The 18,700-nt window shown below is 41.1% G+C and overlaps 1 protein-coding gene across 1 annotated transcript; it reads right to left on the bottom strand.

The window, feature by feature from the left end:
* Positions 1-2,778: 2,778 nt before the first annotated feature.
* On the bottom strand, positions 2,779-16,856 carry ptpdc1a (protein tyrosine phosphatase domain containing 1a). The gene is made up of 10 exons (XM_071538941.1): positions 16,728-16,856; positions 13,274-13,369; positions 9,633-9,804; positions 8,981-9,061; positions 8,599-8,717; positions 7,631-7,768; positions 6,391-7,553; positions 5,034-5,219; positions 4,305-4,415; positions 2,779-4,182 (listed from the first exon to the last, which is right to left on the bottom strand). The coding sequence occupies exons 2-10, from the start codon at positions 13,359-13,361 to the stop codon at positions 4,069-4,071; spliced, it is 2,172 nt and encodes a 723-aa protein (XP_071395042.1). The 5' UTR covers positions 13,362-13,369; positions 16,728-16,856; the 3' UTR covers positions 2,779-4,068.
* Between the last annotated feature and the right edge of the window lie 1,844 nt (positions 16,857-18,700).

Here is an 18,700-nt window from a genome sequence, read left to right as displayed (position 1 = left end):
GTTTAACCTGTATTGATGAATGGCATTACTTTAGTTCCACTACACTTTGCCTAATCGAAACAACATCTGTTATGGTTTAAATGATTTAAATCAGTGGTTCTCAACCATGTGCCATTAAGCCATGTGTATATAGGTTTTCATTCCAACCAAACTTCCACCAAAGAGGAGGAACTAATCAGTCAAATAACCTGCAGACTCTTGGCACTTCATGGCACATGGTTGCCCAACCCTGTGGTAGACCATATCAGTGGTTATTTTGCTGGTGCAGCATCGCCATCTTGGACCAAGGCCACTGAGGGATCACTTTCACTTCTGATCACTTTCGTAATTATATCTTGAAATATTACACTTACAAAACAACAAACAGCCAATAAAGAGAAGAACATTGACTGTTCTTGCATTACTATCTTGACCAAGCCAGACTGGTATGGGAATTTACAGCTGCCTGAACTGACTATCTACATTATACATTTTCAATTTGTGGCACACACTGTGGCCAAGTAACAGGGAGAAAGCAGCCCGTCCATTCCCATCTCCATGTAAACCCTGTATTTTCTCTTGGTGGCTGCAAGTCTCCAGCTCAGTGGGACTGCAGTCAGTCCTGTCTAAAGCCAATTCTCTTTTGACTTCCAGGCAGAGGCACCTTACTCTTACTGTTCAAGGTTAGTTAGGTATCCAGGTAAAGGAAGCTACCCTTCAAATGAAACAGAGTAACAATAATGTCTCTTCAGGTGTGTCCCAGTAAGATATTACCAACTTGCTTTTTTTGGTCATTTGACATACATTTAACGTACAAAAATCCATGGTAAAATAACGGAGTTTAGGCTACTTGTATCTAGCTATATATGTATCTGTGTTAGCCCTAACGTTGGAAAGTAAGCTATTTTGCCTCAATCTGAGGACAGGACCACAGTGACGCTGGTTCATCAGAGGAAGCTAGCTAGTTATAATATTCGTTTTAAACCAGCCAACGTGACTGAGCATTAATTGTTACGGTATGTTAGCTGTATGAGTGTATCGCTATAAAATATCGTTTTGATGCAGCAAAGAAAGGCACAGAATGCTCGAAGAATGCATCTCACTCTACTAACTACGTTTGTTAACTACTCCTTACAACTTACGTTGGCTAGCTAACGTTAACGAGCTAGATACATTTAGCTAACAACTAGCTAGCAACACGTTCCGGCGTGGTTCTCCTGGTAAGCTAACGTCGGATAAAAGTCCGGTAGCTGGTTTTGATGGTACAGAATAATACCATGTATTTTTACGAAGTTTTTTAATATATACATACCCAAGCATTAAGATATATAGTTAAAATTTGGTTGGCTAATACTATCAACCCACCTGTCTGCCATGTCGAAACGCTCCTCCACCCTCTGGCTGCTCTTCTTGTTCTTCTGAAAATTGCGGCAGTTTACATGCAACTAGGCTTACTACTGCCCTCCACAGGACGACACAAACCCCAGCTTCATCAGACTTGCTTAGACTCTGTTATACAGGCCGGCATATGTAGAAAAATATTATTAAAAATTCTTGCAATTACATGGTCATTGTTTCCTCGGCCAAGTTTGTAAAGTATTCAAAGACAAAGAAGAAACCACATATCTGAGCTGACTGCTCTTCTTCGTCGTCTTGTTTTAATGTTAGTTGACAAACTGATTAGGCCCTTTACCGCCGCCTAGTGATCGGAGGGTATGCTGTCTTCAAACGCTGTCAGAGGTGGGCGCAAACGAACGACCAAAACAAAGTGATACGACTGGGAAAACGGGAATTTTCTGTAATAATAAATATATAATACATTTATATAAAAGAACAAGCAAAATGCATTGCATGGTCTAAAGTAATGCTTAGGGAAGTATTTTGTAGAATATTCTTTAGTTCTTCATGCTATTATTTTTATGGCTAATATTATTAATGCACTTATATTTCTGTCTGTGGGTGGCCCATTGCGGTTACGTTTTATATATATATATATATATATTTTTATAAATCACCTTGACTTTAAATCCATCAGAGGAAACAGCCTGAGAGGTCAGCAGTAGGCAAGAGCAGCCTTATAGGCCAAATGGAAGTTTGCCTTCATGTAATTTAATCTAGTAAGGTAGACCACTTTGATTCAAGAGGTCTGTCCTGACTGCTGTTAGGATGAGATCAACACATTCACACTGGAATGATTTAAATTTCTTACATCTCTTAAATGACACTACAGGTCCCTCATAAACAATTGTCATCAAGGGAGTCCAGTCTGTTATGGATGGATGTAATGGATCACACAACTGACACATTTCTGAAAAATAAACCCCTCTAAGCATCATTCATACAATTGAATTGTTGTATTCCAAAACACTATATATCAATTTTTAGGAAAAAAATGTTCCCTGACATTCATCAGTCATGAATAAAAGAAAAAAACACCTCAGATTATTCTATGCTTAAAAACTATTTTGTGTATAAAGGTTTAAAGATGACTCCTAACAAGTTAGTATTTGTTAGGAGTCATATTTATCCTTTGTGCTTTACTTGCATGCCAACAATTTGTAAGAGTACGTGTAAATTTGTTTTCAAATTGAATGGTGAATATCTCAGGTTGGATGTTGAACTGCTGTAGCATCACCAGGAGGCGCTGTATGCCTCCTTTCTGAGTTTTGAAATGGAAACTCATTCACTGATCAGTTGATAGAAATTCATGAAAAACAAAGATGGCAAAAAAGGAAGGCTTCTTGGCCTTTCATTTCTATCAAGGAAAAGACTCGATCCACACGGCTTGCGTTAAGTTTGTTTAATTCTTCGAGAAGTAGCCCAATGTAACAATGAAAAAATAGTGCTTGTTGAAAATTCCCCACAGTACAATGTCTCATTTCCTTTCAGAGGCTTGAGCAGATTACCTTTGTAAGTGTTCCACATTCACGACGTGTCAGCAGATCTACATTACATTGTGTCCACACATGCCACATATGAGGTCAGAGTCACCGAGTCGTCTCGACAGCTACACAAATAACACAGGCAGGCCTACTTTACACACAGCAGCGTATTACAGTAAGTTCAGATATAGGCCATTTAAGTTGAGGCAGAGTGGAGGCAGGTCGATGTTTTACAAATTCATGTACAACAGTACAGTCAGAAGTTGTGTCTTTTTTGGTGCACATAGTGTTAAGGACATAAAATTGCTTGGAAAAGCAAATGCACTGTGGCCTGCTATTTTGCATTACCGTAACAGTAGCATCAGTTTGCATTTCATTCTAGTAGGAACTCCTTACTTTCTATCTAAAACAAAGCTACCTTGCATTTTGTCATCTAGGCTATAGTTATCATACAAATTGCTCCATTTCAAATGAGAAGATTCAAATAAATAAGACACCTTGTAGCATCTGCACAGTGTAAAAACATCTTTTGGTTTAAATTACTATTTTTTTTTAACAGCCTTAACAGCTGTGCAAAACATTTAAATAAGCTGAACAACATTACATTCACTTCATGAGAATTCTCTTCTCAGTCGTTTGTGACCGACTAACAGTTACATAATAAAAGCAATATAGAATCCAAGTATTACAGTAGAACAGGACACTTAATGACAGAGGAATGCTTTCAAACCGAGCGTTGTGGCACATGAACAGAGAGAATGGCAGTGCTTAGTAAAACAAAGAGTCTATAAAGAGCTTCGAAGAAAGATGACATGCATGACCCTCAAATATTAAGTGTAAAAAAAAATATTTTGTCGGACTAAAGCTCGGCAGAACTCAGCAGTATCTGATGCGAGGGATAATGCCCAGAAGTCAGAGTGGAACCTTGTTCGGGACTCGTTTCAGAGACAGTACCCGCACGCGCACAAACTTGCATACACACACAGGCACTGCATACTAATACGGTGCATACACCTGTCTCGTCTTATTGGTTGATTGTACTGTCTGGAGTCTGGTGTATTTGTGTGTTTGTGTCTTGTTCCTTTTGTCCAAGAGCTGAGAGTGCCAGAGCACAAGCATTTTTGTTGCGTTTCCTAATTAAATATCTTTTAAATGAAGTTTATGACGCAGACGACGATAAAGCTGAACTTGAACTTGAAGGGCCGGATCAGGAGTTCTCGTTCTCCTCCATAGCTTTCCCTCGCATCTCATGCAGAACTGGTGTCAGGATTGCTTTCAAAGTCTTGTATAAAGCCTGGTTGTTCTCTGAGGCAGCGTGAATCTGGAGAGAAAAGGAAATATTAGACGCAAAAAAATTAAATAAAAAACCCACACAGTTGTATGACTAACACCTACAGAATAGTGCTAGTTCCTGACCTTATGTTGTATATTGAGGTACCTCACCTTGGTAAACATTTTTATTGTTTGGTTAAGAAAAGTGGTCTCCACTTCTTCAGGTATTGCCAGAAGATGAGCTGCACAGTCCAGAACACACAGCAAAGTCAGCCTGTGGCCCTGTGAGCGGGAGCAAGGAGAGGACAGTGCTGTAGACATTATACACAATATTATCAGAGTTTACAGGAACACATTTTAATGTTGTGATTAATAACAGTATCAAATAGTACACACACTACTTGAATACCATGACAGTGCATTTGCTACCCAAATGGTGGCATTTACTTCAAACTGCTTTACATTTCTATTCTTCACGTTGGGGCGCTAACGATTAATAATTGTGTAATTTGGGAAATATTGAAGTGTTTGTTACATTTTCAGTTCCCCTGACAGTCCTGGTGTGGTATATCAAGCGCTTCCATTGTGTGTGACCAATCACAACCTTTGAATGCTCCATGTGCACCGTGTGAATCAAAAGTAAGGATGGAGAAGCAGGCAGAGAAACCTTACATAGAGCATCTTTAGAAAAAAATGCAGCAATGAGCAAAGTGGAAAAGAATAGATCGGCCCAGTGTTAGAGGAAAAATCCTCCTGAGTCTGAATGTGAAAATGTTGTTTGAGTTCCTATCAGTGGACCATCCTTTGTCATCTGGACATACTTTGGTGTTAAAACAGATGGTAACAAACAAGTACAGATTAATTTGAAGATGTTCCAAACAGATGGTTTAAAGCAGCTACCTTTTCCAGTGAATCGAGGGCACGCTGCGGGTTGTAGTTCTTCTCGCTGAGGGCCTTGACGTCCTCACTGCTGATGACGGGGTCCTTGAGCTGCTCAAGCCACGACCACATCAGGCTGGCCAGGACCAGAGGGTCTCTCTCCATGCACATCCTCTCCCATGCCCCCTCCCTGGAGTTTAGCTCGGTCTGCGGAGCACAAACAGCACGACACCAAGTGTGACACTCTCTGACAATGAACACGAGTCAATAAGCAAAGAATATTCTGGTTCTTGAATATGTCATGCTCACATTGAATTGTTAAATTCAATAATAAATCACAATCAATTTCAAGCCAATGCATTTAATTTCAAATTGTAAGAATCAGTGTTTTTTTTTTGTTTTGTTTTTTCAAAAGTAGCATGTGTTGCATTGTGTGTAGCATTTTTAAACATCAATAAATCATTGTCAAAATTAAATGTTATACCTTATATTACTGTAAACAAATGAGACCATCGTCGAGGTGATTGGTAGCCTCTATCTCACACCAGTGGTATTCTAGTGCTAGTGTTTCTCAAAATTAAGAAGACATTTCCTGAACCTAACCCTAAACCCTGTCGCTTCCTGTCACAAAGACAGTTTTTCCATCAGCCTGTCACTCCTTCCACCATCTGCCATAGTGAGAAACTCTGAAAGCTTTATTTGTGCTGGAAGAATCGCACCGTAAAGTGATCTAGCAGATTCCGCGTGAAATCCAGCCTGGTGGCTCACGATGTAAAATACAGGGTAGAAGCCAGTAGAGGCTGCCTGTCTTCTTGGTGATGGTCTCGTTAGTTTATGGTAATTATAATATCTCAAAATGAATGTAGTAATGATGGTGTTATTTGTGTTAAAATGCTACACGTGCCACCTTTAAGTTGACCATGTTTGAGTAAGAATGCAGACAGACTGGATCCTAGTCCATAATGTATACTGTTTGGTAGGGCTGGGCGATTCAATATTATCGTTTATCGTCTTTCAGTGGAATCATATTGTGATGATATGAAGATATTTTAATATTGTGACACACATTTCTGCTGTCTAAATTGATGATGACAAGCAAATTTTACTTAGAAACTCTGATAAAATGAGGTATGGTAGGAATATTATTTGAAAATTTCAGTTTTGTTTGACATCACACCTAACATCACCATTCGGTTCAATGAGATGAACATTAATTTGATTATTTAACGTTATTTTGCATACATGAACCATATCATGATATCGAGAAAAATCCTTATGATTATCATGATATTGATTTCAACCATATCGCCCAGCCCTACTGTTTGGACATTTTGGTATTGCAAAATGTTGTTACATGCCGGTCTTGAATGTGCCCTACCTGCCACATTGCGACCTTGGAACTGAGATCCTTGTCAATCAGGTCCATGGCCAGTGCTTTGGCCACCAGTAGGCGCCTGGCCTCCAGGGAGAGCTCTGATTGGAGGGTGATGAAGGGAACATCTCTCAGCCCCTCTGTGTTATTCCCTTTGTTTGCGCCTCCCACCACTGACATATCCATTTCTGAGTGCTCCTCACTGGTTACTAAGCTACTCTTTGTTGATAAGGCTGGCAGTGTGGCATTACAGTGTGCTTTTCTTCCCTCTGAGAGATCCAGGGACAAACTATGGTGCCCCTTGTGTAGCTGCTTTTGTAAAAAGGGGGATCCAGTGTCTTGGCTCGGTTCCGTTTTCGGCACGCCATCGGAGCCAGGAGCCGCAAAGACAGGGTCCTGAATGCTGTTGTTAACGTCCTGAGGAGGGAGGTCATGAAATCTGGGTTGGTTACAGGCTGTAAGGCTGTTGTGAGATAGGGAGCGTTTGATCAGGTGGTTGATTTGTAGTTTCTTACTCCCTAAATGGTTCCGCCATGGTCCCAGTTTGTTTAGGGCAGAATCACTGTAACTGAGCCTCCTGATGCCAGAGAGAAGAGATCTCAGGGGGCTTTCTACATTCTGCTGCCTCCAGAGCGGGTCCAGCTCGTTATCGCTGGCGAGAGGCTGATCGTGAAGGGGTCTAGATCGCGGAGCGGGCGGGTTGGGAGCATGAGACGAGCACGGTGAAGGCACGGGGATCCCCTTCCCTCTCATCTCCTTCCCCAGCTGCTGGAGGGCCTGCTGGGACACGGTCTTCTCCACCTCGGCCGTGAGGTCGGGGATCTCCAGCAGCTCCTCCTCGACCAGCACCTGCCGGTTCGCCGCGATGTCCAGGAGGAGCCCGCACACCAGCTGAACGATCTTTGGCACGTTCTTCATCTGCCGCGCCTCGTAGCCGTGCAGCAGGTGGCGCTGCCGGGTGAGGTACTGGGACAAGGTGACGGCGTTCGCTTTGGGCTCGGCGCAGGAGAAGACGCTCCTGAGCGGAACCAGGAACTGGGCAAACTCCCTGACGCACAGCAGCTGGCCTCTAGTCTGGATGGAGTTGGGTCTCTTGGCTCGCACAAACAGAATGGCCTGGTCAGCGCTCATCCGGGATGTGAACACCAAGTAGCAAGCCAACAACACACCTATATGGAAAAAATACAATTGATACTTTTCCAAATTGAGCATTTTCAAAACCATTATGATTGCTTGTGTTACAAACCTGTTCTCCCAAGACCAGCATGGCAGTGGACAGCCATTTTGCCCTCTTGGATGGCAAATGACATGACTTTCACCATGTCAAGGATTGTAGTTAGAGATGCCACACCATAGTCCTTCCACCCAAAGTTGTAGAAGTAGACTGAAATACAAAAAGTCAGAAAATAGGATTCATAGATCAATATCTAGCTACAGAGTTTTGCTTAGAAAAAAAGAAGTGTCTCGATTTAACCTTGAAGAACTGTGCATGCAGTCCACTGAATACCCAGGGCTGCATAAGGAGCCAGTGTTTACACTGGAGGCTTATTGTTGAGTGTCAAACGAAGGACGAGACTATTCAAAGTGCAGCTCATGCTTTGAGTGTGTGGCTTGGGATCTCAGGAGAGCTTATTAGGAAGAGGAATCAACATTGCCAACCTCAGAAGACATAACACGTGTGTAATCCCTTGGTATGTAACAGGAAAACAAACAAAACAAAGTGGAAATACCAGAATGTTAAGTCAATACTATTAGACATGACATGACTTTGCCCCAGATAGACTTCTTTCACCAGGGGACACATTACAGATTAGAGTCCTAAATCTCTCAAAAGTTGCAAATGGAGGAAAAGCCTTTTCATTACTTTTCTCAATTTTAGAAAGCGCTCCACTCTGTCTAAAAACACAACATCAGCAAAAGCAGCCGCTCCCTCTTTCCTGTGAAGTAAAAAAAGCACTGGCATTTTGAAAAATGCAAATAGTGAACAAAACTCTAGAGTGACATTAAAATACATTTTCAGCATGCATATCACCATCAGTTCATGTGCAGTCCACCACCAACATTTCAGTGATTTTTTTTCCCCAAAGCTCTCCAATCACCTATCTAGTCTGTGAATCACACTACCAATACATACAGTATATACATGTTGGTATGTTTCACCCTTCCAGGCGGGTCTGACCATGTGCTGGTGACGGCGGATGGAGAGAAACTCACTGCCTGCCTCCATGAAGGTTTCGGGTCGGTAAGTGAAACCGCTCTCCTGCTCCAGTGAGTTGCCGCAGCTGGCGTGCTCTCCGGGCCGCTGCAGGTTAATGACCGTCCTCAAACCGCACCTGAGCACAGCGACATGCCCGTGTCAGCATGCAAGGAGACTCCGCACGACAGACCACAAGACAACAGACCGCATCCAGTCGCAGTACTCTTTTGACACCGACATCTGAGACCACTGCAGCATATTATACGGCTAAAACAAATCATTCGATAATCAATCTAATCGTTTTTTCGATTGGTTAATAAAACGTCACATAAAAAGTAAATCAAACTCAAATTTCAAATTCAAATAAGGTTTGCAAAAGAACATGAAACTATACTGTACCTTTGAAATTGTTCAATTATATTATATTTCTCTATAATTTCAGTGGAAGGCCTTGCCATAGCTAGCAAGTTGTCTGTAATCCTGTAAGTGGAGGATATTACAGGTTAGATGAAGGAGAGGGCATTGGGTCATTTTAGATGCTGAAAGTACAAAAAAGTTGGGGTGTGTGTGTGTGGGGTCTGTGGTATAAACAGCATAATCATAAACAGAAAGAAATGTTTCATTAGGCTTGATTAGGAGCAAAGGCAATTTCTCATGCTTTCACTTTAATACAAAGCAAACACACACTTGCAAGAGCTCGATATATCAAAGCAGCCCTGCAAAACATATTGATGCACTGAAACAAACGCTCTGCTTTGTTCAATTATTCCGTTCCAACATGAGACAAAGGATTACAGTACAAAGCAGAAGCCAGGCACATATTGACTTTTTTGTGCAGTTATTGATGTGGACTTCATGTGTGTACTGTAGTTATTGATGTGGACTTCATGTGTGTACTGTAGTTATTGATGTGGATTTCGTGTGTGTAGTTATTGATGTGGACGCCATGTGAACTCTAACAGAGCTTAGTACCGAGGGGGAAGATACCCTACACGAATAATGCAACAAAAGAGAGTTGTACAAAGGGTTGTGTTAAGAGTGCACGACTTACCAGGACGAGTAGAGTCCTTTGATGGCTTGCTCCTCATCACTCCAGCGAGAGGGGTTCTCATATTTACAGGCTTTCCCTCCGCATGCCATGGAGCACTGCATGTGACCGGGGATGACGTGCCTCAGCGTCTCCCCCATCTTGGTGTACTTTGCTGTGGGGACCCTTGCGTTGGCTGGGAAGAACAGGAAAAAAAATACATCAAAACAAAACAACACCACACATCACTGCTTTTCCTAAACTTCTAAGATTCATTTCCCTTGCGACTCAAGGCTTCGTCAAGACCCCCCCCTACGCAAAATGCTAGTTATTTTTATCAGCGGTAAGCAATCGAAGTGAGACGGTATCTCCGCTATCTCAGCTGTCATTACATCTCCTGGTCTTGCGTTCGGTGGGAGGCTGATCCTGGTTTACGCTGACGGCCACCATGACCCTCTGGGAGGAGGAGGACAGGATCTCCACGGCGGAGCTCCGTCTGCGCTGCAGGACCTTCAGCAGGATGTCCGAGGCCGAGTGCCTGCGGTCCCGCCTCCTCCCGCTGCCTGTCGTTTCCCCGGCCAGGGAGCGGGGGAGGCCTCCACGCTGCATCTCACGGTCCGGGGCTGTGTCGCCTCTCTGCTGACGGAGGCTCCGGGGCTCGGCGGCTCTGTGCCCGCGGTGAATCATCGCAGAACAATCGCCCGTTGGCACAAGGGAGGCCAATACAACCTATCAGTTCATCAGCAGCTTTTGAAGTGTCTCCATGACAACCACCTCCAAAGTCGTCAGTAGGAGCTGGATGGGGGCGAGTAGTGTGAACAGATACACGTGCGCGCTCTGAGGCAACGGGCTTGTTATTGAAAGATGATGCTGCATTTGCTTTATCTAAAAGGCCATACATGTGGTTGCATAAAGTACACAACACACTGCCTCCACAACAGTCTTTCTGATTAAGCATTATTTCACATTATTAACACAAAAAGCACAGGGATGTGACTTTAAAGTAGTAGCTTTAACAGAAAGGTTCAAAATCTTTCAATTATAAAACTGTAGAATATAAACTCATTAAACTCAAACTTATTCTTCCAATTCATTAAGGAAATAATATTAATTGAACTGTATCTATCTGAAAAACATCACAGTTTCAATTTTTTTCTTTTCTAGTTTAGTCTAGTTTTCTTTCCATCTAAAAGAATATATATTCTTTAAATATAATTACACTTAATTACTACTACTAAAACAACTTAATAGTTATGTTGTTATTGTATATTTTTTTCTCCACACTTTTCTTTAAGATAAAAAAAAAAAACTAGATCAGCTACAAACAATGGTAAGACTTGTAACTGTGGTATTAATGTAATGGTGCAGGCTTGAAAGTCCACTCAACAATTCAGCACCCAGTTCACCATCAAATTGAAGCCAAAAGGTGAAGTGATACTATTGGCTCACTCAGGCCTCTCTGTGTGGGAAGAGCAGGCAGGCTGGCTGTAAGCATCCAGCAGCCAGTATGAGAGAGGCTGCAGGGCCAGAAGGCATAGAGTCACTAGTTGTAGAAACTAAGTACGCTCACTAAATATACTGAGAACCGGCCACACTGATCAGTTGACTTCTATTTCGAGACGATATATATTAGTCCATTAAATATCTTAAACAAAACTCTCCTCATCAGAAATGACTACAGCATAGGCTGGAAGAGGGAGAAAAAGGGGAGGGGACAATAAACTGCATGAAAACAAAGGTCTCTCTTATGCAATATTAAAAAAGAGAAAAGAGAAAGTAAATTTGAAAAAAGAAAATATCTATTCATAACAGTAACCACAGACTGCATCAAGACAACAGCAACAACAATAAATAGCCTGCATCAAAACGATGTATCTTAGCCCGTTGAATATCAGAACCAACACTCTCCTAATAAAGAATTACTACAGCAAAAGCTGGAAAAGTGAGGAGGGGTCAGTAGGCTGCATGTAAATAGGGTTCTTGATTAATAAATAAAAAGGACACATAAAAAGGGACACATAAAAAAGATACATGACCTTACATCCACCCATAAATTGTAACCATGCATCGTATTGTATCAATAATTATCATATATAGCCTGTCTCAAGCGGTATGGCTACATCAACCAGTAGGGCTTGGCTTAGGGCTATAAAAGACAAGTAAGGCTTAGCTCCTTGTTAAGTCCTGATGGTTCAACAGTGTTAAGTTCAGTGATCCAGAAAGCTTCTCTGCACAGCAATCTATTAATAATATCTCCACCTCTAGGGGATGGTGTAATTTTTTCGATCCCCCAGAATTTACGAGAAGCAGGAAAGCCATGATTAAATTGAATGGCGTGCGATTGCATAGTGCATATTTTTAGTGCGGATATCAGTCTTGTCTTCAGCCATTCTTTGTTTCAGAGGGCGTTTAGTTCCTCTGCTGCGAAAGCGTTCTTTCACTTCTACAGATTTAATTTCAAATTCTGCCTCTGTTTCACAATTTCTGCGAAGGCGTTTACTTGTCTTTTATAGCCCTAAGCCAAGCCCTACTTGTTGATGTAGCCATACTGCTTGAGACAGGCTATATATGATAATTATTGATACAATACGATGCGTGGTTACAATTTATGGGTGGATGTAAGGTCATGTATCTTTTTTGTGTCCTGTTCTTTATTATTTATTAATCAACAACCCTATTTACATGCAGCCTACTGACCCCTCTTCACTTTTCCAGCTTTTGCTGTAGTAATTCTTTATTAGGAGAGTGTTGGTTTTGATATTCAACGGGCTAAGATACATCGTTTTGATGCAGGCTATTTATTGTTGTTGCTGGTGCCTTGATGCAGTCTGTGGTTACTGTTGTGAATAGGCTAGATATTTTCTTTTTTAATATTTACTTTCTCTTTTCTCTTTTTTAATATTGCATAAGAGAGAACTTGATTTCATGCAGTTTATTGTCCCCTCCCCTTTTTCTCCCTCTTCCAGCCTATGCTGTAGTCATTTCTGATGAGGGGAGTTTTGTTTAACATATTTAATGGACTAATATATATCGTCTCGATACAAGTTATTTATTATGGTTACTGATATCTTGATACAGCTTATTGGATGTGGTTACTGATGAAATATCAACAAATTACACTGATTTCGGTGCTGATTAATAGGCAATTATGGTCCAGACTATGATGTCTTTGACTATTTCTTAGTGTATGGTTATTTAAATCAAATATAATAATAACCATAATTAACCACCAGACAACTGATTTATTGCATTTTGTTGTTAGCCTTCACTAAGCTCCAAGTTTAAGATGGTCAACTCAGGTGAATTTATAGTTTTCTTAAACCTCAGCCAATAGTAAAAACAGATACATTTTGGTAAATGTAATGGTTAAAAAAAAAATCTGTTTTGAGAATGACCACTGAAATAAATGTATAATTTCTTTCATCTGACATTTGCAAGTTCATTTCTTGATGCTGAAGCTGACCTTGATATTGAGTGACCCATAAGCCCACATAAAAAAAATCTGATTTGTAATTCACTTTTAACTTCAGCAAGCTATAAATAGGCTACATGACCAAACTGAATTAGACCATCGCAAGCTAACAATCCTGTGCCTCGGCTTTGCGAAGTAAAAATCAAGCCGCTTTCCTTTTCCCACCATTGTTGTGTTGTAGAGCTCTCCCTACCTGTCTCCATGTCTGCGCTGATCTCTCCACTGCAAGCTCTACTGATGGAGTAAGGCAGGTCACTCAGCAGACTGACACCAGCTGCCATGGCAGGGGCTGAAAGGTGTGAACAAACATTGTGTCAAAGGCAGACGACCAACAAAAAAAAAATAAAAAAAAAAAAAATGCTGGCACAAGCTAAGCTACTGCTGATTAAGCAAACAATCACAAGGTGCACACGGACGAGCTGTGAGGAGCGGGAGCTGCGTTGCCTGGCAGGATGACTCGAGGGAGAAGAGAGGGAAATGTGCAAACTGAGCCACCATGTCACCAGCTCATGTGTCAGTCTGACCGCCGCACCTCTGGGAGCGGGTGGGTGTGGCCTGGGGGAGAACAGAGGGAGCCGGGAGCGCGTCCGAGAGCCGGGGTGCCGAGTTACAAACCGCGACGACTTTAAGGTCGCCAACGCAGGAAAATGAAGAGCCTTTCAAATGGGCTTACATTCAGACAGCCTTTCCAGTCTCATCTACACTCAGCTGAGCCTCTACTCTACTAATTGCAAGACTATCTTAAACCACGTCTGAGATTAAATCCTGCATTTTAAGGAGGAAGATGCCACATATATCAATTATTGATGTGACCACAGTATCCACTGGCTATTGTGCTGGTTTGAAGCAACACGTCTTGACTTACACATCTGATTTATGAGCCCCAATATCAGAGTGGTGTCACACAGTGCACCGAGAGTGTCAGTTTAACTCTGCGGCCCAAATGTTTCTCACATTACACCAAGAGCCCTAATAGGCCCCACCACTGTTGTACTGACTAGTGTTGCACAAGTGAAACACGGCACCTTTTACAGCTTCACTGTGATCCATTAACAATTGAGTAGGCACACTCTACATCACGTTAACTTTTTGATGGGCAAAGGTCAAGGATTATGCCCGCTGTTCATCAAAGAGACGGGAGTTTACCTGAGGGACGGTTTGACTTGTTTACATTTTTCACCCAAATAGAAAATGTGAGTGTTGTTGCCAACTTATCCACAAGCTGAATGCACTTTTACCTTTTTAAAACTTCTGCAAATCACCTTTCCAGTATTATCTTTACTGTTGTATTAAGAGCAATTTCCAAGCACAAACCACAGTTTCCCTTCCATTTTCATGGCTTTACAAAGTTGCATAATATAATCCCTCTCAATAAAATAATAGGTAAAAAGCTTGTTAGATTCGTAGGGAAGATTCATTTGGCTTACCCACCAAGAATAGACCAACCAACAAGATGCTCATGTTGTGCTCACATGTCCTTCTGTGCCCACTGGGGAAAATACTGTGCTTTCACTAATTGTGATCCATTGTTCCCTACTGCGCTGCAAGTGCCACTATCTTAACTGAAGAACGTTTTTTTGAGCTGGAACAAAATTAAGCAATACCAAGCATAACCTATTTAATGGCAACTGTTGCAACTTAATGGACAGGGTCAAATTTAGGTGAGGATGCAAAACCAGTTGAGACCCAATGCTCCTCTAGTCTATGTATAATTCATGGTGTAAAGTTAGAGTCTGTGTGTTTCCAGCAGTGTTTTTGGGCATCTTTGATACTGTAATCTACACGTCACTTTACAAACTGATATGGCACCAAAACACAGTATGACAGTGGTTGAAGTGTCTCCGACATTACTGCTAGGAAGACCATACAATCAATTCACCAGTCTGTCCAGCTGGAGCCCAACACCACTTGCCGTTGTTTATAGAAAGCTCTTGATGGTAACAAGCTGGTGAATGAGGTAGTGTTCTCCCTGACAAAGGAATAAAATATTATGAAACAGGGTTAATATGGTTACCACATAACACCACCTCAATCCCCTCAGCTCATCCACTTACAGAGACAACCAAACCAAAAGCACGCTTCACACACTCTCGGTGGAGCCATAAGCTGGTGTCCACTGGGAGGCCAATCTGTTGGTGGATGTGAGAGCGAGAGACAGCGTGAAGGTTGAGAGTGATCTTGTAGAGATGCTGCCAATGAGTCAGCATGAGAGAGGGACGTGGGAGCCATTTCCACTGAGCTTGCTAATAAAGAAATATGCCCCATGACATGGTGCTTTTCACAGTCACTCCATGTTTTATGTGATACATATCGTGTCTGAAGGGATCCCAATCAGACAGCAAGCTGAAGAGCAGAGTGGACTGCCTTAACACTACAACTTTGCTATCTGCAATCCAGTTGGACATAGTACTTAGAACAGGGCTCACAGCATTCTAGGACCTTTTTAATGGTGTGCTAACTATGCTACTAACCCTGACTGTAGACCAGGAACAGTTAGCCCAGAGAATGGCTAACTCTGATTTGGCATGGCATGAGAACCTGGTCCTGGGCAAATGGATGCAGATTGAAAGAGGGCTGAAATAACCCTGGGTCAACTTTAGCCAAGGACTAATGATAACCATGGGCTAAAAATGTGTAGTGTAAAGAGACTAGTGTTTGGCAAGTCTGGTCCTCAGGACCCAGAGTACTGCTGAGTTTCTATCTGCCCACGTAGTTAATTGCACTTGATTGCTTTTACCTTGCATCCCAGGTGTTTAATCGTCCCTGATTCGATGGCTAGAATGAAAACCAGCAAGGTTCTGGGTCCTGAGGACCAAGACTGAAAACCGCTATGTTAGACATTGTGAGACACAGTACCTCTGTGACTAACATTACACTATAATCAGCCTAGATCTTATGGGGCTAAACTGGCCATAAATGAATTACATTAAAAGTGTAGTCTAATATTGCTTGCAGATAACCGATTTTAAGTTGATGAATTGCATTCAAGTGAAATGTGATGTGTTAGCAGATGAGGCTCTCTGTTGGAAAAGCTTGCACCTTTTCTGTGAATACAGTCCTTGAAAACTCTGAGCTCAATTCATCACATCAAATTCAATGGATGGAGCGTTCGCACAATAGTACTGAGCCACTGAGCTACAGTAAAGGAGTCACTCCACCTGTCATCTCTAAATGAGCCAGGATAGAAATATGTATATATCAAGGACGTAGCCTTGTCCTCCAAAGAATATGTCCAGCTGAGACAAGTTGTTGATAACCATGCTTTCAGAGGTTTCAGAGGTTCTGTACGTGTCAAAGTCTGGTACAAGCATAGGCTGTAAAAAAATAAATAAAAAAAAACCCCAATAAAAATAGGGTACAAGTCAACGTTTGGCCAGTCTAGTTAGCTAGCAAGCAGATTATCTTTGCTATTTTGCTGCACAACTGTCCACTCCCTCTGGTTAAATTGGCTGATTGGCTAACTAGCTTAGCTCATAATGTTTACTAAGGTTAAGTTAGTTGATAACCAACATGCACGAGCGTCACAACGCTGATTCTCGCTGAGTGTTGTGTAACTCCAAACTAGTGTGACTGGTGCTGATGCTGCATGCTAACGCGTTAGCTAATTAGCTAACGTTAGCTTGGTAGCCACAATAGGCCTAACTTACCGTGGTTTTCTCCTCTGAGTCCGGTACTTTCCGTGGGAATTTTGACATAGTCGATTTATCTACCTGAAGCCATAGTCATTTCATCCCTTGCACGTAGCAAGCTAGATGTTTCCTCTAGCCACATCATTTGGCTCGCTAAGCAAAGCTAGCTTACTAGCTAAGTTAGCAACCTGACATGTTGTCATTTTGAAACGCTCCAGTAGCATCACGTGACCACAGCCAGAGATCAATAGTGTAGTTATCAAATTTGTATCATATTCTGATAATGTAACTATATAGTCATAAATAATAACGTTTTTGATTTTTTGTTTATTAGTTTGTGCATGTATTTTTACAGTAGGATTTGCCTGATTTACAGGCAATTTAACAATGAAACAGTCTACAGTACTTTGAAACAAGTGTAGGTAACTTTCAAAGTAGGCAGTTTCATTGTTAACATTTAGTTATTCATACACTCACTCATTCTTACCCTTTTCTTTCTTTTTCCTTTTTATTTTTCCCCATTCTGTCAAGAGTGCCTCGATGTGCTGTTTGTTTTTTCTGTTTTCTTAAATACAATTAAAATCCCATTAAACATATTTTTAAAAAACATTATAGTATACCTATGACATTCTGTGATTCACATTGATGTGGTCATGAACATTGTATTGGAAGCAAAGTTTTTACAAAGTACCTACTTTTAGATTCAGATTCAGGGAAAGCTTTATTGGCATGAATCAAGTAGTGTTGCCAAAGATTATTACAATAGTACAGGATAAAATAAGGTACAACACAGATGTATATGGTGCAATGAAGAATAGGCAAATACAGTAATTGTATGGGAGTGTGAATGAATTTCAGAGGAAATAGAAATTAACAATGGCACTTTCAAATTGTACTTTATATATTTTTTGTATACTTTAATATTTTGGACATTCTAATAGAAAAATGCAATGCTGTTTCTACTTCTTAGTTCACAGTGCTGACACAGCCTTTAGTCTTTGGGCACCATACTTTTATATATCTCCCCCTTTCAGTATTCAGATTAAGATCACTAATCCACAGATTTGTAAGGATTGTTCATTCTTGTACGTTTTGGTTGTTCAGATAATGACCTAATTCAGTTTTTTCGATGAAGAAGGGAGTAACATTGCAGTTTATTTTGTAATTTGCTTTCTGATCACCAAATGTTAGATTCATTTCCCTTTTTTATTTCATTTCTAGGTGTAAGGGAAAGAGTCCCAGTTCTGCTCAGCAAGTGTTCAGTGTGACTGTGTTCAGTGTGTCTTATCTTTATTCTGAAGTCCTCTGCTGCAGCCTAGTGGTTATTTATTAAAATGACGCTGTTGCATTGGAAATGGATAGGCAATACAGACACACATCGAGACAGTCAGCTAAAATTGTTCCTTTTGATTGAAGACTTATCTGATCTGTATTTCAGATCAAAGTATGAATATGAAGCAAAAGTAAAGACTGTCAGCTTTTGATCATGGATATTTTTCTGCTTCCATGATAATCTCTGTTAGAAGCGAGCATTACTGGGACAGACAAGCCTGAGAAGCTTGTGACTTATCAGTATCATCAGACAGTTAATTTCCTCCTGCATCCCAGTGGGAGGCTTTTTGGCTGTCATCCATATATTCTGTATTCAGGGTTTAGAAATGTACTTTCAAAACATAATTAATTGAAGGTTATTAATTACTCATTTAAAACTGTAATCAGTAACCTGATCCGCTACATTGCTCCAACTTTGTGAAGTGTTCTGAAGATATTCCCTTACTTTTTGATTAGTTTGCCCCAGGAAATTTGAGGTTAAACTCATGGTACCACAGGATGACTCATTAGGGGGAATTTAAACTATTGAAAATAAATCTGTAATATGTCACAAATTGTCAGTTTAAAATGTTCCTATTGTAATAGAGTAATGCGAGGTTGAATCAATCACATGACTCAAATCCTACTTGAGATGCAAAGGAAGACACCAGCAGTGTGGT

The sequence above is a fragment of the Centroberyx affinis genome, unplaced genomic scaffold (genome assembly GCF_046629955.1).
Source record: "Centroberyx affinis isolate AG114_WGS23_722 - 3 ecotype Tasmania unplaced genomic scaffold, CSIRO-AGI_Caff_v1 ptg003375l_1, whole genome shotgun sequence".
Classification (NCBI taxonomy): domain Eukaryota; kingdom Metazoa; phylum Chordata; class Actinopteri; order Beryciformes; family Berycidae; genus Centroberyx; species Centroberyx affinis.
This window is presented reverse-complemented; position numbering and strand designations above follow the sequence as displayed.